Source organism: Hirundo rustica, chromosome 12 (assembly GCF_015227805.2).
Source record: "Hirundo rustica isolate bHirRus1 chromosome 12, bHirRus1.pri.v3, whole genome shotgun sequence".
Classification (NCBI taxonomy): Eukaryota; Metazoa; Chordata; class Aves; order Passeriformes; family Hirundinidae; genus Hirundo; species Hirundo rustica.
In genome coordinates this window covers 9,381,390-9,403,813 of record NC_053461.1, presented here as the reverse complement: position 1 = coordinate 9,403,813, position 22,424 = coordinate 9,381,390, and the positions used below count along the sequence as shown (strand labels likewise).

Sequence of the window (22,424 nt, the reverse complement as noted above, 5' to 3'; positions counted from 1 at the left end):
TCAAAGACAGTGATAAAACTTCCACCAGTTGTACCAACTTGGTGTCTTAATGTCCTCTAATGAGCACTGGCTCTAGTAGGAAGAGCTTCTAACACTGACTTTTTTTCTTTTGAATGATATAGTCGGTTTTTAGTTTCAGATTCATTCTGGACTTAGTCATAGGCTTTTCTAGTAGATGTTTTACTTCCAAAATGTGCTCAGTCGCTTCCAATGAAATTGTATTTTCTTTTCAAGCCCTTTCCATTGTGCTAGAAAAGTAATACAGGACTGGAATAGTGCATCCTAATTATATCTTGATGCAGTTTCCAGGTAACTGAATGTTGCTGTCTCACTGTGATGTATCTCCCATGTTTATATTTACTGTGGATGAGCATTAATGCAGCTTTTAACAGAGAGAAAATAAACTGATAACATAGGAAGGCACAGTGCTTTTTGCTATGTTGGAGCTATGGGAGCTATGAGCTATGAGTGACTATGATGAAAAGAATCTCTGCAGATAACGAAGCCTGAACAGGAAGAAGTACTTCTAAATAATCTGATGAAACTTTTAAAAATAGATTGCCCCCCAACCACCAAAACAAAACCATTCCAAACTCCCATTTTTTGTGGCCTGTGCACTTTGGATTACATCTAATTTCAACTTTAAATTAAAAAGAAAAGGTTCTAGCTTTCAGGATTTGGGAAGGAGTGACACTTGCAATTTTCGAGTCTGAGTGCAGGAAGAGCAGTCATATGTGAAATCTTCTCCAAGTCCTGGAATATTAATTTTGAAGCCGAATTGTGGTACTTTGAAATGTCATTGGCCATTTTCGTGAAGGTTGTCTCAGCAGGTGTGATTGGGCAGCTGCAGTCCTGAGACCCAAAGGACAGGACGTGACAGATTCTGTGAGGAAAGAAATCAAGCAGAAGAGAGGTACATAGAAAAAAACGTGGAAAGGAGATGAAAAGCTGGTTTTTGGTGTGCTGCAATACCACATAAAGAATTGTCCTTTACTCTGTGAAACAGCTTTGTGTGCCAACAGACTACTGTTCTTTCATAGGTTTCAAGTTGTCCATTACTTTTTCCAGGCTCGTGTCTTTGGTGGTTTGCTGTCAGACATTCTTGTTGATGGCTCTGAAGCTGTATCCTCTGTTAAACATGCATGTTGCATCCCCAGTGAGCCTATTTTTAAGGTTCCCTCATGGACCACATCTAGCATCCTTCATAATGGATTAAAATTATTTATAAATTGACAGCTGTTTACCAACTCCTTCTCCTGACTGATGACTGTTTCCTTATCGTTGATATATAAATGTCCAGAACTTATATTTCTCAGACAGTATTCTGATAGTGTGTTCTAAAACAAATCAATAAATGAAACCACCAGCAAAGGCAAAATAGCATTTTGTTCATAGTTTATTGTGAATATTTTGGTAAACATTGTAACAGCCAATAGAATCCTGTTGAGCGTTCACTGTACCTCAGTGGTACGTGCACATCTCTGAATGATGGGCTTGTTCCATTCCATGAGTTGGAGTGGGTTTCCCGTGTTTGTTACAGGTGTCTGTGATGCTTGATACTGGAGAATGAGGCTTCTTGTTTTAAATAAGAAATGGATTTGCATAGATACTCAGAAATATTAAAATATGCTAATGATAGTTGTAATTTCTTTGGATCTTGATGAAAATTTGAAAAATCATGTCAATAGGACTGCCAGTAAGAAGTGCCTGTGTGCAAAATACAGAAATATTTATTCACCTGATGACAGCTGAAAGGTTTAGCCAAATAGAAAGATAATAGAAGATTAGAAGTGTTTAGAAGATAATAGTTTGTACTTCTATCATTTGAATACAGCTCCTGTCTGTCACTGTCAGAATATACTAGGTGTGCTTGCAGCGTTTATCAGGAATTACTTCTTTTATAGTCAAACCTAGGGTTTTTCAAATTGGACAGCTCTTCCATAGCAAGTGAACAAATCCTTGAGAGGCAGAGAAGTCAAAACTCTTTATCTGCTGTAAATACTTGTTGTATCAGAGGTGATGGACCTTTTCTTGAGCTGATCAAAAAGACCTATGCAAACAAGCAAGAGGATTTTTTCTTTGGTCAATCACTACAGTTACAGAGCCTGACATTGTTAGTGAACTTTCCTGAAGCTGTTGTGCACCAGAACCTTCTTAATAACAAACGTGAGGCACTGGATACGCAAATTCATAGCAGCTGTCACAGCTGGGCTGTGGTGAAGTTTGATCAAGACCCTTTGAACTTTTTATTTCACACTAATCCCGTTTAGTGTGATCAATATACGGACCTCCAGCTCCTAGGTCTGTTAATTGGGTGTCAAGTGTTGGGTTGGCCTGTGTCGGGCTGTAAAATACAAACACAAAAGAGACTATCAGTAGGGAAGTCAAGTGTTTATTGTCTGAATGTATAAGAGTGAGAAGTTGCCTTCATAGCCTGAGATGTTCTTAAGGATCTTAAGGGTCTTTTGTTTCTCTCAGTAAGGGAACTGTATAGTTAAATATACATTTTACCAAAGATAGTAGTGCAGTTGGAGGCTGCAGAATAATGTAAGAGATCTACTTCTGCTAATAATTTGATGCTGGAATATCTCTTTGTCTACCTACCCTCCTGCCTTTTCCCCCTGATAATAAATATACTTAATTGCTCTCGTAACTGTTTGTGTTGGGTTGCTTTAAGATGGGAGTCCTTTCTTGTTTTGCATGTATATGTCTAAAATGAAGTTTCTTCTAAGACATACCAATATTTATTTTAACTTGTGCTTTGTAGCATTCAGGGAATAGACTGGATAACTTAGATCTTCATTTCTCCATCTCAGAGACTCTCAGGAGGTTTTTTAACTCCCCCATCTTTAGTTCTCTATCATTCATGGAAGGGTAAATATGTAGAATGATATTTCAACTTTCATACATTTTTGGGTTCTTTTATTTCAGTCTTTCAGTGACAGAAAGGACTGGGGAGTTGTGAGTAGTTTATTTCATCTCCTTTGAAGAAAACTTAAAATTTATAATCCCAGATCAGACCTTTCCTATAACTCACACAACTCATCTGTTAACTGTTTTAATATATGGCACCGCTATTTCATTAAACAACATCCAGGAATAATTAGTTCAGCAATGATGCCTCGGAACAAAAGCCCTTGATTTCGTTTAACTTTATAAGTTGGTCTCTTTTGATCTGCAAGAACACATCTGGGGCCTTTAAGAAAGCAGAAAGAAAAATATTAAATGTTTAGTAAGGCTGTTGGTGAAGGTTTCAAAGCTCAGTAACCCTTTGGTACCATGATGTAGCTCAGAGGCAAAAAAGTGTGAATTTCTTGTTTTGTGAGCTATGACATGGCACCTCTATGTCGAAAACGCAGCTTTTGTTACCTGATGACGACTACATTTTTGCCTTTATTTCCAGTTTCAGAAGAGGGAGTATCTTCATTTTTTTCCTAACTTTTTCATTCATTTTTTCTGACGATTTACCTCAGTTTTCTTTTGGCTGCATTTGAATGAAGTAATCAGAATCATTACTGTAAACCTGATGGTTTTTTACCAGGTATCTTTGCATTAGAATTTATTTTTGCATGAAACTTTTCACCATACTGCTTTGTTCCTTTAATAGTTTACTATAATTTGCCAAGATGGTAGAGATAAATCCACTTGTTCTTTGCTCTAGACTTAGCTGCTTAGATTTTTTAAATATCCTAAGGACTTGCAAAAGTGCAGAGGATATAAATCTACTCATCTAATCTTAATCACTGTTACTGACTTGTAATAGAAAATTGCTTACCAGTTGAACTCTTAAATTTGCCACTAAAAAATCCTGCCTCAAGGGAAAGCTGTAAGGATTTTGTATTCCAATTGTTTTTTATTTCATAAACTAAAAAGTACTGCGAAAAATACTCGTCTGATCATAATGAATTGCTTTTTCTTTTCTTCTCTGGGCGGAGATAGCCTTTGTTTTGATTGTAATTAGTAGAAGGAATTCACCAGGAGTAGCACTGTATCATTTGATTTGTACTGTTGTGTGTGTTATGTCTGCTCTTTGCTGTATTGCACTGGAATGCTGCTGTATTTGTATTCCAAGTGTTTCCTAGAAAATGTACAAACCATCACAATTAATGTTAACGTTTGCCACAGCTAATGAAGCCTATCAGATCTCTCAGTAATTATTCATCACCTTTGTTTCATTTTGTATAAATCATGGCTTCTATTTACAAGCTTATTTTAGAGAAAGGAGAGGAGAACGTTGTTCATGAGGAAGAAATGAGCAAAACTTTTTTCTTATTTCTCCCCTTGGCCATTCAAAATAGAAGGAAAAGAGTTGAAAATACTATTTTTCATTACAGGTTTTATTTTTAAATGCAACTTTATGTTCACTCTCTGTTTGTTTTCCTTAGTGAGCCTTTAACTCTAAGGTTGTGACCCAGTAATGACCTCCTTTTCCACTCTCAATTGCTTTTGAACTAGTCCAATAAGTAAAAAGAAATAACCCAACAGAAGGGTAACCAGATCACTGCTACCACACCAACGAAACAGGCGGGCTTTGGGATGCTCTTCTTTAATCTCTCTATCCACACAGCCTTCATTTTAATTTGCAAAATTGAACCCAGATCGAGAGCAGTAAAGCCTGAATACAGTAAATATTCATGCCTCAGTGATCTAGAGTGGCTCCATTACATTTCAGAGATTGGGAGAATTACCTTTTGGATTATGTATATTCATGGGCTGATTTTTATTTGAGATATAATATTACTCACATTGGGCTACATGTCACATATTCTGTCATAACCAGCCTTCTCACAAAGCTCCAAATGTTCCTTACATGTAAAAGTTTTACTTCTTTTCTCTATAATTTCCTCCCTTTTATGCTTTTCAAAGACTGGTAGTAAACAAATTTCTTTTAAAGATGATGGGGGGAAAAAAGCCAGTAGAAATTCTATAAAACCTTCAACCCTGTGTTTACTGTGATATATTTTTTTGCATGTGACTTTGAAGTCTTCAGATAAAAGTATTATTATTGTTCTAAACCTAAATCTATTTGTAAAAAATAATTTAGTTTGTTCTGTTGGAAGAAGAAAATTCCAGGCAGCCTTTCTTTAACCTATAATTTTGCATTGGTTTTGATTTATTTTTTTTTCTTTGAAAATGTTTTATTGAAATATTTTTGATAAGTTGCAGAAATTTTAATTGGAATGTAAATTTTAAACTGCTTCTATGTCATGGTTTTACTATTGGTCTGACATTCTCTGCATATATGCTTGCTACCTCAACTCACTGGCATTATACTATGCTTTTGAAATGCATACTATATAGTCTGTTGTGATAGGTGGCACAAGCAGTAGCACTTAATTTAGGATACTTGATATCTTAATATTCCTTTCTTGTTACAAAAAAAAAAAAAAACAAACACCCCCCCAAAAAAAAACCCCCCCAACCCCCAAAAAACAACAACAAAACAAAAAAAACCCTGCCAACCAACCACAACAAAAACACAAACAAGCAAACAAAAACCCCACCCTGAGATATTTTAGTCATTTTGAGGGGAAAGGATTAGTGGTAGGTGTCTGCCTTCTTCATCCTTTCACGCTTCCAGGGAGTAGGAATCGGTTCCAGGCATTCCAGGTGTATGGCTGTTAGGCTCTTGTGGCCAGAGGACTAACATGGGAAGTGGTCCTATCCTATGTGAAAAGATTCACCCAGATCTAGAAGAGGCAAAGCAGAGGGAAAATAAAAGTGGGGCTTGGCAGAGGTGAGAGGTAGGAGTGAATGAGTGTGTTAAGAACTTGTGTTAGTGGAAAATGCTGCAAGGTGCTTTAGCAGCCTGATTGTCTTCTGAGGCAGAGCGCAGAGACGGGAGGAGTCGTGACTTGAGTGAGGTTTGGGCAACATCTCTCACAACATTCTCGTGTGGCAGCTGGGGATGGGATGGGTTCGGGGGGTTGGTGGGAGTTAGAAGTTGCCTGAAATGGTTAAGTCTATTGGAAGCTTTGCTGTGGATGAGGAAAATTGCTATGAAATTATAATAATCCTGGAAAATTAGCCTTTTCCTCTTAAGAAGTGGACAGTGCTTTTTTTTTCCCCTTAAGAATTTGGATTGTGACAAATGATGCAGTTGAGTTTATCTGCAGTGAGGCATAATGCTGTGTTAATATCACAAGGGTGGCGAGATGAGTTTACCAAATAAATACTCCAGTAAGATAGCCTACATGTAATACAGAACGATGGTGTACAGGAAATAATGAATTCTGGGCAGTTCAGTCATAAGAAGAAAATAAATAGAGAACAGGGTTTTGTTTTGTTTTTTTTTTTATTTGGTGAGATTTGTCCAGCCTGTACATGTGATAGATTAGGTTCAGTTGAAAAAAATTGGGTTTTATATATTCAAAAGCTAGAGGAGACTGCTTAAGCACAGAAGGTCACTTAAGTTTACCTGCAAAATCTTAATCTTTTGATTTGTGACTATCTGCATAAATACAGCATACATGTAACATAAATTAAAATTATTGTACTGAAGCAGAGTAGCATGAGAGTAAGGTCATTGACCTGCTTCTTTATTTACTGGGTGCATAGTCATATTTTAGATGCTGGGAAAGGAAATAACCCAAATGGATTTTAGTATCCTCTTTTATATTGCTTTATTCCAGTGTTGCAGTGCAGACTCTTCAGGCTCTGGTGTTATTTTATCCTGAAGGAGGAATGTATTAAATAAAATCTGATAGCATGTGTGTGGTGTTACATAAGCACCGCAGTGGTCATATGATGAATGCCATTATAAAACTCGCATTTAAAAAAATTAACTTAAAAGAATCATTCAGTGTGAATTTTTTTTTTTTTCTCCAGATGCTATGTTCCTTTCCCACATGGAGGTGAGGCCATACAGAAATAATAATTCAAGAAATATTCAAGGTCTTTCAGCAAATTGCTGCTAAACCACATGTTCTTGCTGGAACCCACAAACTTGGAATTATTTCTCACTCTTTGAGGTTTCTGCTCTTTGTAGCTGGTCCTAGCAGCTCTTGTGATGTTGACTAGGAAGAGAAAGCTCTCCACAACCTGCTCGTTGGGCAGAGTTTGCACTGTGTGATTTGCTGTTCAATGATGTGTTATTGACAGCTTTTACATTATTGATACCTCCTGTTTTGTCTCCATTTTATGCTGTTTTGAAATCCTGGTTAAAATTTCAGAACTGACTAGTTACTACATGAACCACAAAGGCATCTCAGAATCTAGAAAATACGTGGTACATTATTTTTTAAAATGAAAGGGTTTTTTATTATTATTTCAGTAGAGGATGTGACTTTTTATTTCTGATGGCTCATTGTTGCTCTCTTGTGCCTTCACAGCCCCTGTGTCCTTTTAATGCTTTTGAACAGGAGTGGTTTGCCATCTTCACTAAATACATGGCTGCTTGCTCATCTATGGGATTTGGCTTTGCCATCCCTCATAAAGCAAAGAATTCAAGATTCTTCTTGTTTAGAAGAGAATTTATAAAAAGATCTGCTTGCATGTAGGGAGCAGTTTTATATCTGAATTGAAGCTTTGCTTCATTTCAGTTGAAGTGCTTAAACACAGGCTGACTGAAAATTTTCAGCCTTTGTGATAGCCTTTCAGACAAGAGGCTGGTGTAGTTTGGTATCTTCTGACCACCAAGAGAGGATACTGGAAGAGAGAAGATTAGATACTGTCACCCTGGTTTTTCTGAGTTTTTTAAAGCCTTTTGATTGTTCGTAAGATGGAGTCAGACCTTTTAGCTGCTGTACAAAATTAGGAGCAGTTTCTGCCTTTCTCACACATGTAACGTAAACAAATCCTTTGTTTTTCATTCTCTGTCCTTTGTTTGCATATTTCTAACCTGAAAACAATTGTAACTGACAGTTGGTTTGGCCATTCGGCTGGGAGGTGAAAACTCCAGAAGCCAATCCACAGCCAGACCCACAAATGTATAAAAAGTAAGAAATAAACAGGCAGAGGGGCTCTCGGCCTTGGCTCAGCCTTGGGCTCTCTCGGAGGAACTCTCTGCCCTGCGAAATCTCTCGTCTCCGTGTGATTGCTTTGCGTATCCTCATCACAAGATACCTTATTCTTTGTTTGAAATTGTAGTGGATCAATAGGGAGGAAGGAAGTTCTTGCTTTCAAAAGCTGCAAATATGGGATGCATTTTGGTCATGCAGTTGGGGTTTGCTGCTCCCCTTCTGCTTACAAGGGTGTACTTCTGGATGTTACAGAGGTGGTGTTTCATGTATTTGGCACTTTGCTACTATGTATGCTACTATGTATGGCCAGTTTATACAGTTTTTTCTTGCTAGAGTACTGATTCAGGCAGGCTTGCATTTGGTGTATTTTTAAACCTCAGAGCTGAAGTGATGCTTTCTTAATTTCCTTCTTCGTTGTGAGTTTAAAGATGCAGCTTTTAGTGACTGAGCTCTGAAGTGTGATTTTTACATTTAAACTTGTTGGAATCCTCACTATTTGCAGTGGGGTCATTTTCCATAATGCATATGGAATGCTCCTTTTAAAAATACTCATAATCAGTATTTTCTCTATCATATTATTGAGACTAATTATTTTAACTTTGCAGTTTCTCACCAGCATTACAGGGAAGCATGGCTGCTGTATCTCATCATAAAGATGCACTCACAGCATTGAGAGGCAGTAGGATGGCTAGGTTTTTATCTAAAGAAGCTATAAGCAATGGCATATGGCTGATAACTTAATGGAAGTTGGATAAATAAAGGAAAAAAGGTCTGACATATCAGTGCAAAAAGTCATTAGTGGACTTCATCTGTATCCTGTTTTCTATTAGTCTGTTGTAAACGGCTTTGAAAATCTTAGCGGGCTTTTTCTTTGGTCTTAAAATAATAGGTTCTCGTATATTGGATACACTTGTTTATCTCAAGGGCTGAACTGTTTGGGTGCTTTTGATTTCTCTTTTGTGTTTTTCAATCTGCATTTGAATACAAACTTTCTCACTAACTTCTTTTTATGGCTTTTTGCATAATGCTTTAGGAACATTAATGTGATTATACAAACTAAAACTTAAAACAGGAAGCAAATCTCTGCATATGATGTAAAATTTCAACATGTAGTTCTTGATTTATATGTTGACATATAATCAATTCCCCTGAGCCACAAGAAAATGTATGTGAATTTCTTAGCAAAGTTTGTGGCAAGTTTTGTACTGGTACCCAAGTTCTCCATGTGTACTTACGTGGTTCATATACAGTAAAACCTGTCACTTTAAAGTTGCACTCCATATTGTTCACTTTCTGTGTCTGAAGACCTAATTTTCCCACTTTGAGTAGATTGCTAAAATGGGTCTTGCGTAATTTTCATGGACGATAAAAATAGAAGTTGTTTCCCAGACAGCATTTTGAGAAATAAAATGAGGTGCTTGAAATAAATGCAAAGTTTGAGTGATGCAATGTCATTTCCTACTCATGTCTGAGGACAAGCAGACCTGTTTGAAAGCCGTACCCAGCTAGAAGGAAATCAGGTGGTTCTTAGAGCTCTGAGTGAGCACAGCCATGATATGCAGGGCATTTCTCCTGGGAGAGAGCTGGGGGCAGCACAGATAACCTGCTTTGGTTGGCGGGAGTGAGTGGATCTTTACATGAGTCTGCAAATTTTCAATGTGTTTTCAATTAGGATAATGTTTTCTGAAAGAGAATTAGGATCCAAACTGTTCTTGACCTGGTGTTTGAAACTGTGAAGACCATGGGCAAATATATTAGCAGGAGCCTCATTCAACACTGGAAAATACTTTTGTGTCTGTACTCCCCTGCAACGTTAATCTTACATGTATACATCACAGCAGACTTTTTGTCACAGGAAGTGATGCTTTACTATTGCTTAATGTAGTTGAACACTGAGGAATGTGGCAGAACACAGCTTGTGTTCTGATACAAGGCAGCTCTGTATGCTATGGTTAAGAAGTGTAAATCACAATGAAAAAAGGTAAATCATATGAAGTGAATATTTCAAAAGTAGTTGTTCATTCTCCTTCTGATCACTGTTAATGGGCTGCATGTTAGATACACCTAATCATTTGAGTTAAATTAAGAGGAGAGTGTAAGCATAACGCTGAGGAAAGTTTTATGGATGCCTAGTTAAAAGCCAGTATGTGTTCTGAGTATATGCATACAATTTTGTTTTCTAATCGCATTTTTTATTCTTAAATGTTACCTAAATTCTGTTAAAGATATTTCAGATTAATATACGTAGACTGTTTCTGTAATACTCTCATTCATCTATTCAGGTGAGTAATTTCTAAAAAAATAATATAAACTGGAATACTAATAATAAAGTCTTTGTGACTTCATTTGTAATAGAAAACTAGACAGATCTTTTGTGCATCTTGTGGTTCCAGGTTTGTTTTGAGGAGTGACAGTGCTGGAAGATTCCTTAGTTCTTGCCAGTTTATTTACCCCATCCATGGTTGTAGAAGAGGAAAGATTTACTGCCAGTATTATCACATGTGAAATCACAGAAGTCTTTCAAAATGGTTTGGTCTGGTACTTTCCATATGGCAGCTTGATTTTGTAGGGCCTGTAATGTCTTTGAAACACTTGTGTTTAGAAAACCTTGGGTTTTTAATGTTTTATTTTTCTTCTTGAAGTCATTAAACATTTTTCATGTCACTTTTGTTGCAACTATAAGAATGATTGAAATTGGAGAGGGAAGGGTATTGATGAAAGAAGGAAGAGTTCGGAAAAGGTTTGATTCAAGCCCCTCTACTTCCAGCCTTTAAAAATACAGTCTCAGAAGTCAATAGAAAGCTGGAGGTGAATGCTAAATTGTTTCTCTCCAGTTTATCTATATGGTTAGTATTGTTGAGGAGATTGAGCTAAAAGGGTAATGAATGTATGTTTGAGTACAAAAAGACTTGAAACTGAGACTACCAGGTGTTTACAATGGCCTTTTAAGCCTTTAGACTTTAGTTAATATCTTGACAAACTACTTTGGTTCAGACATTTTTAGTGAGGGTTTTTCTCTTACATGGACATACCTCTTGATCTCCTTTCTCATAATATTTTATGGATTCTTCAAGAATTCTCTGGCATTGACATGACATTTGATTTGAAAAATGCTGTAATAATAACATAATCTGTAAAAGGGTGTTTCTTTTGGTTTTGGTTAGCAGCCGGAGGCTCAGAGAACCCAAACAATATTCGTAGTGGTGAAGCTCATGGGTAGGAATACAAGATTTTTGTTGTTTTCCAGAAGACATATAGCTGCTAGATTTTCTTTCTTCCTTTTTTTTTTTTTTCCCCCCAGATTTCTGTATATTTCCTGTGACCATTTTTTGCTGACTTATTTGGAGACCTCTTTATATTTCAGTTACTGAAGGTTTTAGTTCAGCCAATAGAATTCATCTGCTCTTCTATTTTGATCTAAGTTTCTGCAATTTGTTCCCCTCTGAGTCAGGTGATGTTGGGAATAGGCATAGACAGATCATCTGGAGCCAAGTGAGATGTCCTCCATACAGGGCAGCAGGCTTTATAGAAAAGGAGAACATGAAAACATAGTTTTATTTCTGCATTGCAGCTAAGATGCAGAATAAAAGCTGATATTTTCAGCATTTTGAATTACTGAGTAAATAGCTCTGTGATTAAGATAATTAAGTTCCCTAGACTTGTTCTGAATTGTCCAGCCTAAATGCTGTTGCTCTGAAGCTGTGTGGCATCTGACAATGAAGCTGAGCTCTGCTGAGTCCAGCCCTTTGGTTTGGAATTCTCTTCATCAGTGCTTGCATATTTTGGTGGGTTTTTTTGTGTGGTGGTTTTGGTTTTGTTTTGTTGGTTTTTTGTTGTTGTTGTTTTTTGTTTGTTTGTTTTGGGTTTTTTTTTTTGTTGGTTGGATGTTTTTGGGGTTTTTTTGTGTGTGTGTTTTGTTTTGGTTTTGTCTTTTTGTAGATTTGTTTTGTTTTCAGGAGTTAGAAGATAAATGGGTAGGCTGGGATTAGAAGATGGGCTACTAGGGGACATGCAGTGGTTGGAGATTGATTTGCAAATAGTTTCAACTGAGTAAGAAAGTAAAGGCTTGAATGCTGAGAATTGCACAGCAGCATTTTGCATTAACCTTTTTGATAGCTGTAGAATTGATGCTAAGTAAAGGGAGATGCTGAGAGTTGAGATCTGTCCTGGCAATGTTGCTATGTCACAGTATTATCTATTGTATATAGATGCATACTAAAAAATTAACTCTGGAATTAAGTATTCTCATGGACAGTTCAGTTCTTGGATCTAAATGTTGCTGTTTCAGCCCTTCAAAAATGCCGTGTATAACTTTTCTGTACTAAGGACTCTTGTCTGAGTATCTAATATTTATTTAGGAGATGTTTTTTTTAATGCCAAAGATATAATTTCAGTATTAAAAGCTATTTAATGTAGGGACTTGAAGCAGAGTGGTTACCTATCCAAGTATCCAGCATTAGTACAAATGCAACAGGTGCCACCATGAGCATATTGTCAGAAAAACTTTTGGTTACGTGCAACTTGAGGGGATGGGGGTGCTTATTTATTAAAGGGTGATGATTTGCTGAACTGAAAAAGAAAAAAGCCAAAAATGAATCCTTGTTAAACTAAGCTAGTTTAGTCTGACCAAACTGAGCCTAGACTGATCTCTAAAAGCTTATTTATTCTTCTTTCCTTGAAATAAATAATACAATAGCAAGCTCATTATGGCCAAAATTTTATAGCATCTGGGAAATTTTAGTATAAGTAGTGATTGGTGTTTCACTTTTCCTACAATATTTCTGAGATACGGAGCCCCAGATTTTAGTGACAGCAATGCTAGCTATATGTTTATGAACATTCATATCTTCCTAAGAAAGCTTTGAGGATTTTCTTTTTTGTATATAGAATAATAATAGGACAGGGTGGGTTTTTGTGTTACTGATTATTTTGTAGTGATGGTTCATGAGAGTTCGTTGTGCTTGGTTCTGTGCAAATACAAGGTTTTTTCTCTGCATATTTTACAGTTTATTCTACCATGTCAAAGCGTGTGAAAGGATTTTCATGAAAGGGGTGGGAAAGCAGGTGCATAGGTGCACGAATGGGTATTGTAGTGCTATACTTCTGATGCTGCAGATGCTTGAGGGAGTATATATAAGCTATTCCATGGTATGGGTATATCTCATTATTTGCTGATAGTATTGTGGGTACTGCAGCAAAGATGATGTAAATACCAACATAATTGAGGTTATGATAATCTTCAGTCTCATGAACAGAAGAAGAATAAGCTTGGGGGCTCAATTATGTTGTAATTTTAAGTGATGGGGTTCTTGAACTATTGGCTTTCTACTTTTTGAGTTGTGGACTCTTCTAGATGATCAGTTGTCTTACAAGACAGCAGGGTGTCATGTGTGGCTGATACATCACAATATAAGCACATATCATGTGACATAAGCATATATGATGTGCTTATGATGTGCTCGTGTGCAATAAATTGTTTCATTCTTTTTGTCCCCCTTTCATCCATAGGTGACAAAGAGGGTCAAGTCCATGCAGATGTTCCATACTCCTGTGACTTACGCAATGCAGGGTGACAGAGTAGGTGTCTGCGTGACCCAGTTTGATCCCAAACTGCTGGAGCGAGGCCTAATTTGCACCCCAGATTCACTTCACACCATCCATGCTGCCATAATTTCCTTGAAGAAAATTCAGTATTTTCGAGGAGCTCTTCAGACTAAAGCCAAGTTCCATATCACAGTCGGTCATGAAACAGTTATGGGAAGAGTGATGTTTTTCAGTCCAACCCCTGCTAACTTCAATGAAGAAATTCAAGAAAATGTTTTTGATTTTGAAAAAGATTATCTTTATCAAGAGGAATATTTGTCCAAGGACTCAGTTCCTTCAGAGGAGAACAAAGCAAATGACCAGGCAGGAGAAGTCCCGCTCCCAAAACAGCAGTGGGCTTTGCTGGAGTTTGAAAAACCAGTCACTTGTCCTAAACTGTGCCTTGTGATCGGCTCTAAGCTGGATACAGATATTCATGCTAATACCTGCAGGCTGGCATTTCATGGGGTACTGCTCCAAGGCATGGAAGACAAGAACTACACAGAAACTTTCCTTCCAAAGCTGAAAGTATACAAACAGAAGCACAAAGAAGGACAAGTGGAAAGGGTAAGCTGTCTCTCTCTGCTATATATGGGAACTGGAAATACTTGTCCTGTACATATGTTGGGCTACAGAATTGTCACTATGTTCCGGAGCCATTACACAGGTTTTTCTAACGTTTGTATTACCCAGTGTATTACATCTGTCCGCTTGCAAACAGAAGTCATTGTTTAAAGTGACTCTTTTTTTCAGTTCAATCCAGTGTTGAGTAATTTGGTGTTGTTTTTTCACTGATCCTTTTGGATCAGTGTGTTCCTCCCAGAGACTGGCTTTGTACACCTTCCTAAGTGAAAAAAAGTCCAGCTTTCCATTGATGTATTTTACACAGTCTGCAGTATATTGAAAATGTAAAGACAGTGGACAACGAAGTAGGATTTGGTTAAATAACACAAGTAATTATTTTCTTCTGTCTTTACATTGTAATAAATAAGAGCATTTATTTTAGTAGGCATAAAGAAATTTTCTACAGGATGCCTTACAGGTGATAGCATGTTGAAGATGGAATCAGGTTTATGACACAGAAAACTGAAGTCACGCTTAATACATGTGTTTTCTATGTAATATTACACAGGTAATCATCATCATCATCATTTGCTATAGTGCTTGTATTTGACCCATCTTAGTGTAGCAGAAAACAGAGATGCTTTCTTGAGGAGTTAGTAGCTACAATGAAAATCAAAGGGTATTTGTTTGTACTCTGCCATCAGAATTGGAGAGATGCATTGTCTGTAGTGGTTGGTGTTACATTGGTGGCATAGGCTTGGCCTTGGTGGTGGTTACCCTTCAGTCAACAGTGGAGAATTACTTGTTTATACATTGCATGATGGAATTTTTCATGATGAATGGTTTAGATGGAGATGTACCTAAATTAATTGTTTACCCCTTAGTTAACACAGTTGATGAAAACTTCAGCGTTTGTTTGTATTGGTATGACAGGTGATCTATTAAATATTGGGTAAAGAACTCTTTTAATTTTGGTTTTCCTAACTCAAAACTTCATTATTTGAACAAAATGTTTAGTATTCTTTTTTTCAAAATTCCATAAAGCTGAGTTGAGGATTGCATAATACTGCTCCTTAATTTGCTGTAAGAGACTAAACACTTGGCATATGGTACCATGTTTGCTATGTATAATGCAGACTCCTTGAATATTGTTTGTTTGCTTTACTGATTTAATGGTAGGAAGATTCCTGCTAGGGCATGATTAGTGAGTTTCTTCAAAATCCCTCACTAAATTAATCAATTCATGTTCAGCTAATTCATATTTCTTCCCTTTTTCCTAAGTTTTCTGTTGAATTCTTAGCTCTTTAAAAAAACTGAAGAAAATATGAGTTTCTGCTTTGCATTTTCACTGATTTTGGCGGCCTTTTATTTCAAAGGAATCACAGACCTATGGCATTGTGTTGGTGTTTTGAATGCCAGTTTTGTCATTAGAAGGGGAGATAGTTAGGAGGGTAATGTCTGTAGCTTTCTGAATTTTTATCTTTGTTTATATGAGTTATCTGAAACACCCAAAATCTGCAGTCACTCTTCACAATTTTGGTAGTAGGTGTATTGTCTCCTTTGTTTGATATGTTCAGCTGCCTTTCTCTCCGGCTGATGGAGATACTGAATTAGAACAAGGAGTCCAAAGTGTTCTGGGCTCTAAACTTCAGAGAAGCTCTAGACTGACTATCTGTGTCTGTTATTCTTCTGGCATTCCAGGAGCTTTCAGAACTCATGAAACATTTGCCTTTATCTTGGCTAAAGATTGACACACTTGCGCATGAGCCATGCTGTCAGGATCCAGTTAGACCTGGCTTACAATAACAATGGCAACAGAAGTTTGTGTGAGCCTTGGAGACAGATGCTTTTCTCTAACTGTGGTGAACTGGTCTCACATTCTTTATTTTTGTTCCCAATACATGACACTAATCTATGGCACTTAAAAAACTTGCAGAGTACAGTGTGAGTTGTCTGATGGGGTTAACAGTGTGCTGTTAGCCTTAGTCATACAATTTTAATTGTTTTTATTTCATGTTATTTTCAAACTGTTTGCCAGTTTTTATATTATGCTCTTGATTTTTCTGTATAAATAATGGAATAACATAAATTAATTATACATACTTTATTTTCTGGCCCAAACAATAACCAATGAACATGCTTTCTTTAATATTTGACCAACAGAATAATTTATTAGGCTATGTTAGTGAACTGTTTTATCTTCCTGTGCCTTTTAAAATATAGATCAGGGAGGCTTAATATTTTATCCTGCCTTTTGTACCACAGTGTGCCCTATGTATGTGCCCTGATCACTGTGTATGGATACTAATTGGTCCTGTAAAAGGACAATTGCCATTGAGTACTTTCTGCAGCTTTGTTTGTACCCAGATTCTGCTTCCTGTGGTACTGCGGATATTTAGAGCTGGTATTTTCCCTGATGCATGCTGAAGGGATGATGGAGCAAATATTGTAGGAAAAGCTCATGGTGTAAAGTCCCAGGAGCACTCAGGGACTTGGAAGAGTTGGTTGGAAGAGGATCGTGGCAGGTGTAAAGGGCCTGCTGGGGAAGTACTTACAGCCGAAGTAGCTGCTGGTTAAGTCTGTGCTTTGCAGAACACAGCAGCAGGAACAATTGGGTGGTACAGAGACTTATTTTAGTACACAAAGTCACCAGCTAACAGAAAATTTGAATCAGCTGGTCCCACCCTGCTGCTGATGGATGGCTGGAGATTAGGATCGCTGAATTTAGGGTGTCTGTTCTTGGCACTGACACAGGAAAATTTCTTTCTCTGTTGAGCAAGGAAGCTCCTCCCACGTCACCTTCCCTGGGGAGGCATAAAATAATAATAATAATTAAAAAATACATGTTACCTTCACAAGAAGTGAACTTTTCCTTCAGAGAATACTGCTGGAGAAAATCAGCTTCATAGCTTCCTGAAAGGCTGGGAGAGAGAGAGGCTGGGGCATGTAACATCTGCCTTCCCAGGTTCATGATAGAAACATGCTCCCATAACTGGGATGAAGTGGAATTCAATAGTGCCGTTTGTAAAACATTGCGGCTTATCTGATGTTGGGTCTCCTGAGCCCCCTGCTTGCTTCTGGAATTAAAATAAATTCCCTGCAGTTTAACTACCAGTTTACCCAGGAGAAATCAGGCATTTATGGTTTGGTTCTTTGTTCCTGTTCTGATTACTTTCAGAGCACTGATGGAATAATAAGAACTGTAAATTCATTAAGTCTTTGCATCACAGTATTTTTCTTGTGTGCCTCTTGTGCATGGCACCCTTCTGGAGTATAAGGTGTTTTGTTTTTTTTTAACAAAACAAGAATATTTCTTCTCTAGCATTTTTTGTCTCTCTGTAAGAAAGTGGGACATTTTTCCTGTTTCACAGAGAAATCAAATCCATGGAAAATATGGCATTTACTACACAATATTTGTACAAAATCATACTTAAGCTAGCAAACCATCTTTAAGTAGTACATTTTACTGAAATTTCATGCCTAAGCTTCCTGTTTTTTCTTATCTGCTGAAGTGATGGAAAATGTTCTACAAAAATTCAAGTACCCTGTCATTGCGTTTTTTACTGCTCGCTTTTCCCTTTTGATATCTTAATTCTCTAATGCCCAGATTGAGTGGAACACTGAGAGAGAAAGAATCAAACTTGACTACTGTTGCTCATCAGAATATTTGCATTTATGTGTCTGAAGTGCATCCTTGTTTATTCATCTACTGATTTTTTTGGAGGGAAGGAGGGTAAAAGGGAATATGTATTTCTGTGATCTGTGACAAATTAGTATATGAGAAGTTAGTGTTGTCTGAGGTGCAGCTTAGTCCATGAAATGGAGGTGCTGAGATTGCATCTTAGTTATTAGAAAAGTCACGTGATTCTAATGCAGTGATGGTTTTTATCTGGTATTATTTGATATTTTTGAGCTGTTAGGAAAATGTGTGAATGCTCTGTTTCGCTTTAGACCGTGGAGATTTTATGTTTAAGTATGGTAAGTTTTAAGGAAAATCAAAATATGCTATATCATCAGAACTAAGAGGATAGTGGCAGAGGTTTGTATTTGCTTAACTGGATGGTTCCAAAACCAGTGTGAAATACTTGTCCAACTTTCTCTTGCAGAGAGGATTTGTGAGAGGGAGAACTTCAGTGGGAGGAAATTCCTGTCAAGAGCATCTTTCTGGTGTGGTTATGTGGAGGCAGAGACTGTAGCCCTCTGGACATTTTATTTTTGCAAACCCTTGGCTGCCTGACAAATGTGCTTTCAATAGGAAAAAGCTAGGCTGGCAACAAGTGGCTTGTACTGATAAAAAGGTAAAAGAGTGCTATTGTGAACGCCAGTGTAGCTCTGAGGAATGTGATGTGGGAATCTTGGTGAAAAAAGGACAAACAAGTGTGAGGGAGGTTTTGTCCCTCTGATTGACATTCAGTGCTGATGGTGGATGTGGGCTTGCTGAACCTCCAGCAGGTCGGCAGCTCCTGGAGTTGGAGACAAATTACAAAGATGAGCAGCAGCTGTTGTCCTTGGTCTTGTGCTTCTGGACTCAGGCTGGTCTGCATTTGGCTCTCTACGGTTCTGTGGGCAAAGAGACTTGTATTAATCCTAACATCATCTCAGAAACACCTTATTTGAATTTAACCTCTATGCAGCCTTGGAGGTTAATTCCAGTGTGACTCATGAAGCAGTTACTCAGTTCCTGGTATAAATCCTTTATATTTGTCACAATATTTGCTCTTTGGCTTCTGTGAACATACAGGTTGAGTGAAGAAAGTTTCAACTGAAAGGTGAACCACAGAAGTGCATCATGTTTTCCTGCATGACTCAGATATTCTGCCTGTTTTGAAAATGTTTGCATGAGCAGGATTTATCTTAGGGTGGTTGCCACAGGGTCCTATTGTTACGGTTACTTGTAAATCCATAGCTCTATGGCAGAAACAGAAGGAAACTCTGCCTTGCACAGTGTGAGCTGCACCTTCTTGCGCTTTCAGTCTTGTATAGTGAAAAGTATACACATGTTGCATGGAATGGTTTCCCATTTAAGCAGAATGCTTTTCTATTATAATGTCCTTCATAAAGCTACTTTATCTGTGTTCCTCTGTCAATTTGAAGAATTAATTCTATTTCAAAGTTTTTAATGTATCTTTCTCATTATTTGCCTTGCTCTTTAGGATTTACTTGATATTAATCATGGTGCATGATGTCCTAGTTTTGTTCATAGCCACTTTGATCACAGGTTTTGTGGGTTGCTTGATAGGTTTTTTTGTTGTACTCATTCTCCTGGGGGCTGAGGCCATCATGTAGGCAGCATGCTTAGTTTTTAGGGATGCCTATTGATTACTAGCAACATGTTACTATTTGTTTGAATATTGGTGTGATCTAAGTGTCCCTAAGGAGAAACACATCGTTGCAAGAGCAAGGAGTGAAAGCAGGGTGAGTTACCAAGATTTTTATCAGTGCATCTCTTCTGAAGCCTCAATGGAAGAGAGAAAGCTTATCTTTCAGCGTCTTTTAAAAGTGTTGTGCTCTTTCCTCTTCCAGCAGGATAGGAAGAGCTTTGTCAGAGCAAGTACATTACTTGAGTGGTCAAAGGGAAGGTGTTTTTCACCATCACTTCACAGATCTCTCTAGCCTTTCAGAAGAAGGATAAGATATTGTGGAGATGAGTGCTGGTAAGCAACTACAGGAACTGTGAGAAAATGGTATTAAATTTGTTGATGACCAGCAATGACCCAGATTGTCCCTTGGGGAACTAACATTTTCAAAAGCAGCAGTTTTGAAAATGGTGGGTTTTTAAAAAACTATGAGCAGTATTTGAGTGGAAGTACCACATTTAGTTACTGAGCACACACCAAGTTTGTAGTAGCTTGGCCACGCACTTAAACAGACTGCTAAAGGAGTGTGTGAAGGAGGAAGAAGGAACTTGCCCATGAGTGAATGGGAACATCTGATGTGATTAATTTAAGGGATGAGATCAGTTCTGTGATGGTTACCATTGCCTCGGGAGGCAGGTAATGTATAGTATACATTAGTATAGTAGGAGTACCGGAGTATTCTTGTATGGAAAGATTCCTGGGTAGTGAATCATTTATAAACAACACTGGTAGTTTTTTCTCTTAATCCTCTCCAGATATCTGTAATACCAGAATTTGTTTCAGAGTTGTGCCTATAGACTGTTTTCAAAGTATGTGTGACAGAAATAACTCTTCCTTACATTTTCTCTTGCATGGTTGCATGGTGCTCCTATGAATGAAGATAATTCAATTTTACCACTGTGGATAGTTAGACTCTTCCATCTAATTTATTTCTAGGTGCAGGATGTTTCATTGTCTTACTAGAGTTAACATTGCATCTACTGTTTTCTTACAGTGCCAGTGCAGTGCCAGGGACATAGCAAGTAAAACCCTGCATCAGCCAGGTGCTTTCTGGGTGACTGAGGTGGGGCGTGCAGACTGATAGGGGCATAATGTGAGTAACAAGGCCAAACTGTGAAATCTGATTGAGTGCTGCCTGCACACACAAGCAGTGACCTGGGCTGTCTGCGGAACCCTGTGTGACTCTAGCTGGGAGAAGTGGTGGATGTCACTCCATCGTCTACTGTAAACATGCAGACGCCACAATTTTTCCTGCTTTGAAGTCTGAACATGAGTTTGTTTGGTTCTGCTTGGGTGCTGATGGTATGCTAAATACAGTAGTAATACAGAGATGAAGGCAATCAGGTGAATAAAAATGCACAGCACATTCACTAGTTAAAATGCACTGTTAAATAGCAATATAAAAGATGCATTTATTTATTGGCTCTTGTTTAGTTTTTGAGTAAAAGACTTTGAGAAGCTTAGTGGGGGAAGGGAGAAGAGAGGGCTTACTGCCCATTAAACAGAAATACCATTTATGCTAAACAGTGCTGAGAAAAGGATGGTGATATTTCCCAATGTTTCCTAACTCAGCATATGGATTAACACAGTACAATAAATTTGTCATAAAAATGTACAAGGTAAGTTGCAGAATCTGCCTTCTTACCCATAGGAAAAAAAAAAAGAAAAAAGTTTTTTTCACTCACCAGGAAAAGAATGGCTTACTCCACATGAATGGGGTAGTAGAATTTTGCAGGTTTTGAGTAACACCTATGGTTATTATTTATATTATTAAATTTAAAATGCAGACACGCTTTTGAGTATTGCAAGTGTGTGGACAGCTGGTCTTGATTTTTCTGAGGTTGTGTAACAGTCACCTGTGGGGGAATCAGTTTGTCAGCAAGGCAACCAATACACCGTTTTATTTATTGGATACAAAAATAAATTAAGAATGTTGCTTAGGTTGCAAAGTCAAGAACTTGAAAGTTAGGAAATACCAGATTTACAGTTACTTATGCAACATTAATTCTGTTCCCTTGTGCCTCTACCCTGTGCACTTAATAAGGCAAGATTCCTCTGAAATTTTTTTGGATGTGGTCATGTTAAGACTGTATCATGGGGCATCTCAAAGAGGTACAGGGATAAGGTTGTATGGACATCTAGCATTTTTTAACTTCTTAAGTGCCCAATTCTGCAACTTACATTTATATAAAACTTAAGTTATTTAATTTCCTTGGTGTTTTAAAGTCGAAAGATAAAGTAAAACTCAACCTCCATATTGCCAAAACATAGCTATCCCTTTACTGTACATCTTCACTGGGGCTGCAGTTACAAACATCTAACAGTGTAGCACAGACTTGTGTTTTCTCTGTAGCACAGACCTTGTTAGCCAAATGGCAGAAGGAAGCTGTTACGAATAGAGGAGGTGGCTTTGGGCAGCAGAGGGGGCAGACTCAGAGTATTTGTATGTCTGTGTTATGTCTTGAGAAGGGAATGCAAGTCTGTCAGAGTCGGCTCACTCTTCTTCAGCATGATTTGCTTCAGGCAGCTCTTTCCAGGCCTGTCCAGTCCTTGTTACCTCCTTCCAGTGATGATTTTGTAAGCCTCTGCTCTTTGTTCCCCCAGCCCTCCTCAAGGTATTTGTGAGCAATTTCCTTTAGAAAGACATATAACTTACTGTCACTATAGCTGACCTCCTGCTATGTGCCAGGTCTATGCAATGTTCCAAATAAAACTTGCCATGTGCCACTGATGGCTTCTTTTGGATGTTTAGGATTTAAGAACCTGAAATGACCACAGCTAAAATACTTTAAAATAGTTAAGAAATTGCCTGTGTGCTTTTAAGTCATGGAGGTAGCACCAGCATCCTCCTGGCTGCTCAAAACCTTCTCCAGGAAGAGGAGCCCTCTTCAGCTTGGCAGTCGTCTCTGTGTCATGCTTACAAAACTAGATCAAGACCTGTACATACCATCTTGTCTAC

The 22,424-nt window shown here is 37.8% G+C and overlaps 1 protein-coding gene across 5 annotated transcripts in view; it reads left to right on the top strand.

The window, feature by feature from the left end:
- EEFSEC (eukaryotic elongation factor, selenocysteine-tRNA specific) overlaps nt 1-22,424 on the top strand; it is a 124,505-nt gene that overhangs the window by 52,293 nt on the left and 49,788 nt on the right. For all 5 annotated transcript variants that reach the window (XR_005702824.1, XM_040076361.2, XM_040076356.2 and 2 more), the window contains exon 5: nt 13,470-14,111. Coding sequence is in view for 4 of the 5 variants with exons in the window: in XM_040076361.2 (XP_039932295.1) it covers nt 13,470-14,111 (642 nt within the window). In the remaining variant the exon portion in view is untranslated. The remainder of the gene's footprint in view (nt 1-13,469; nt 14,112-22,424) is intronic.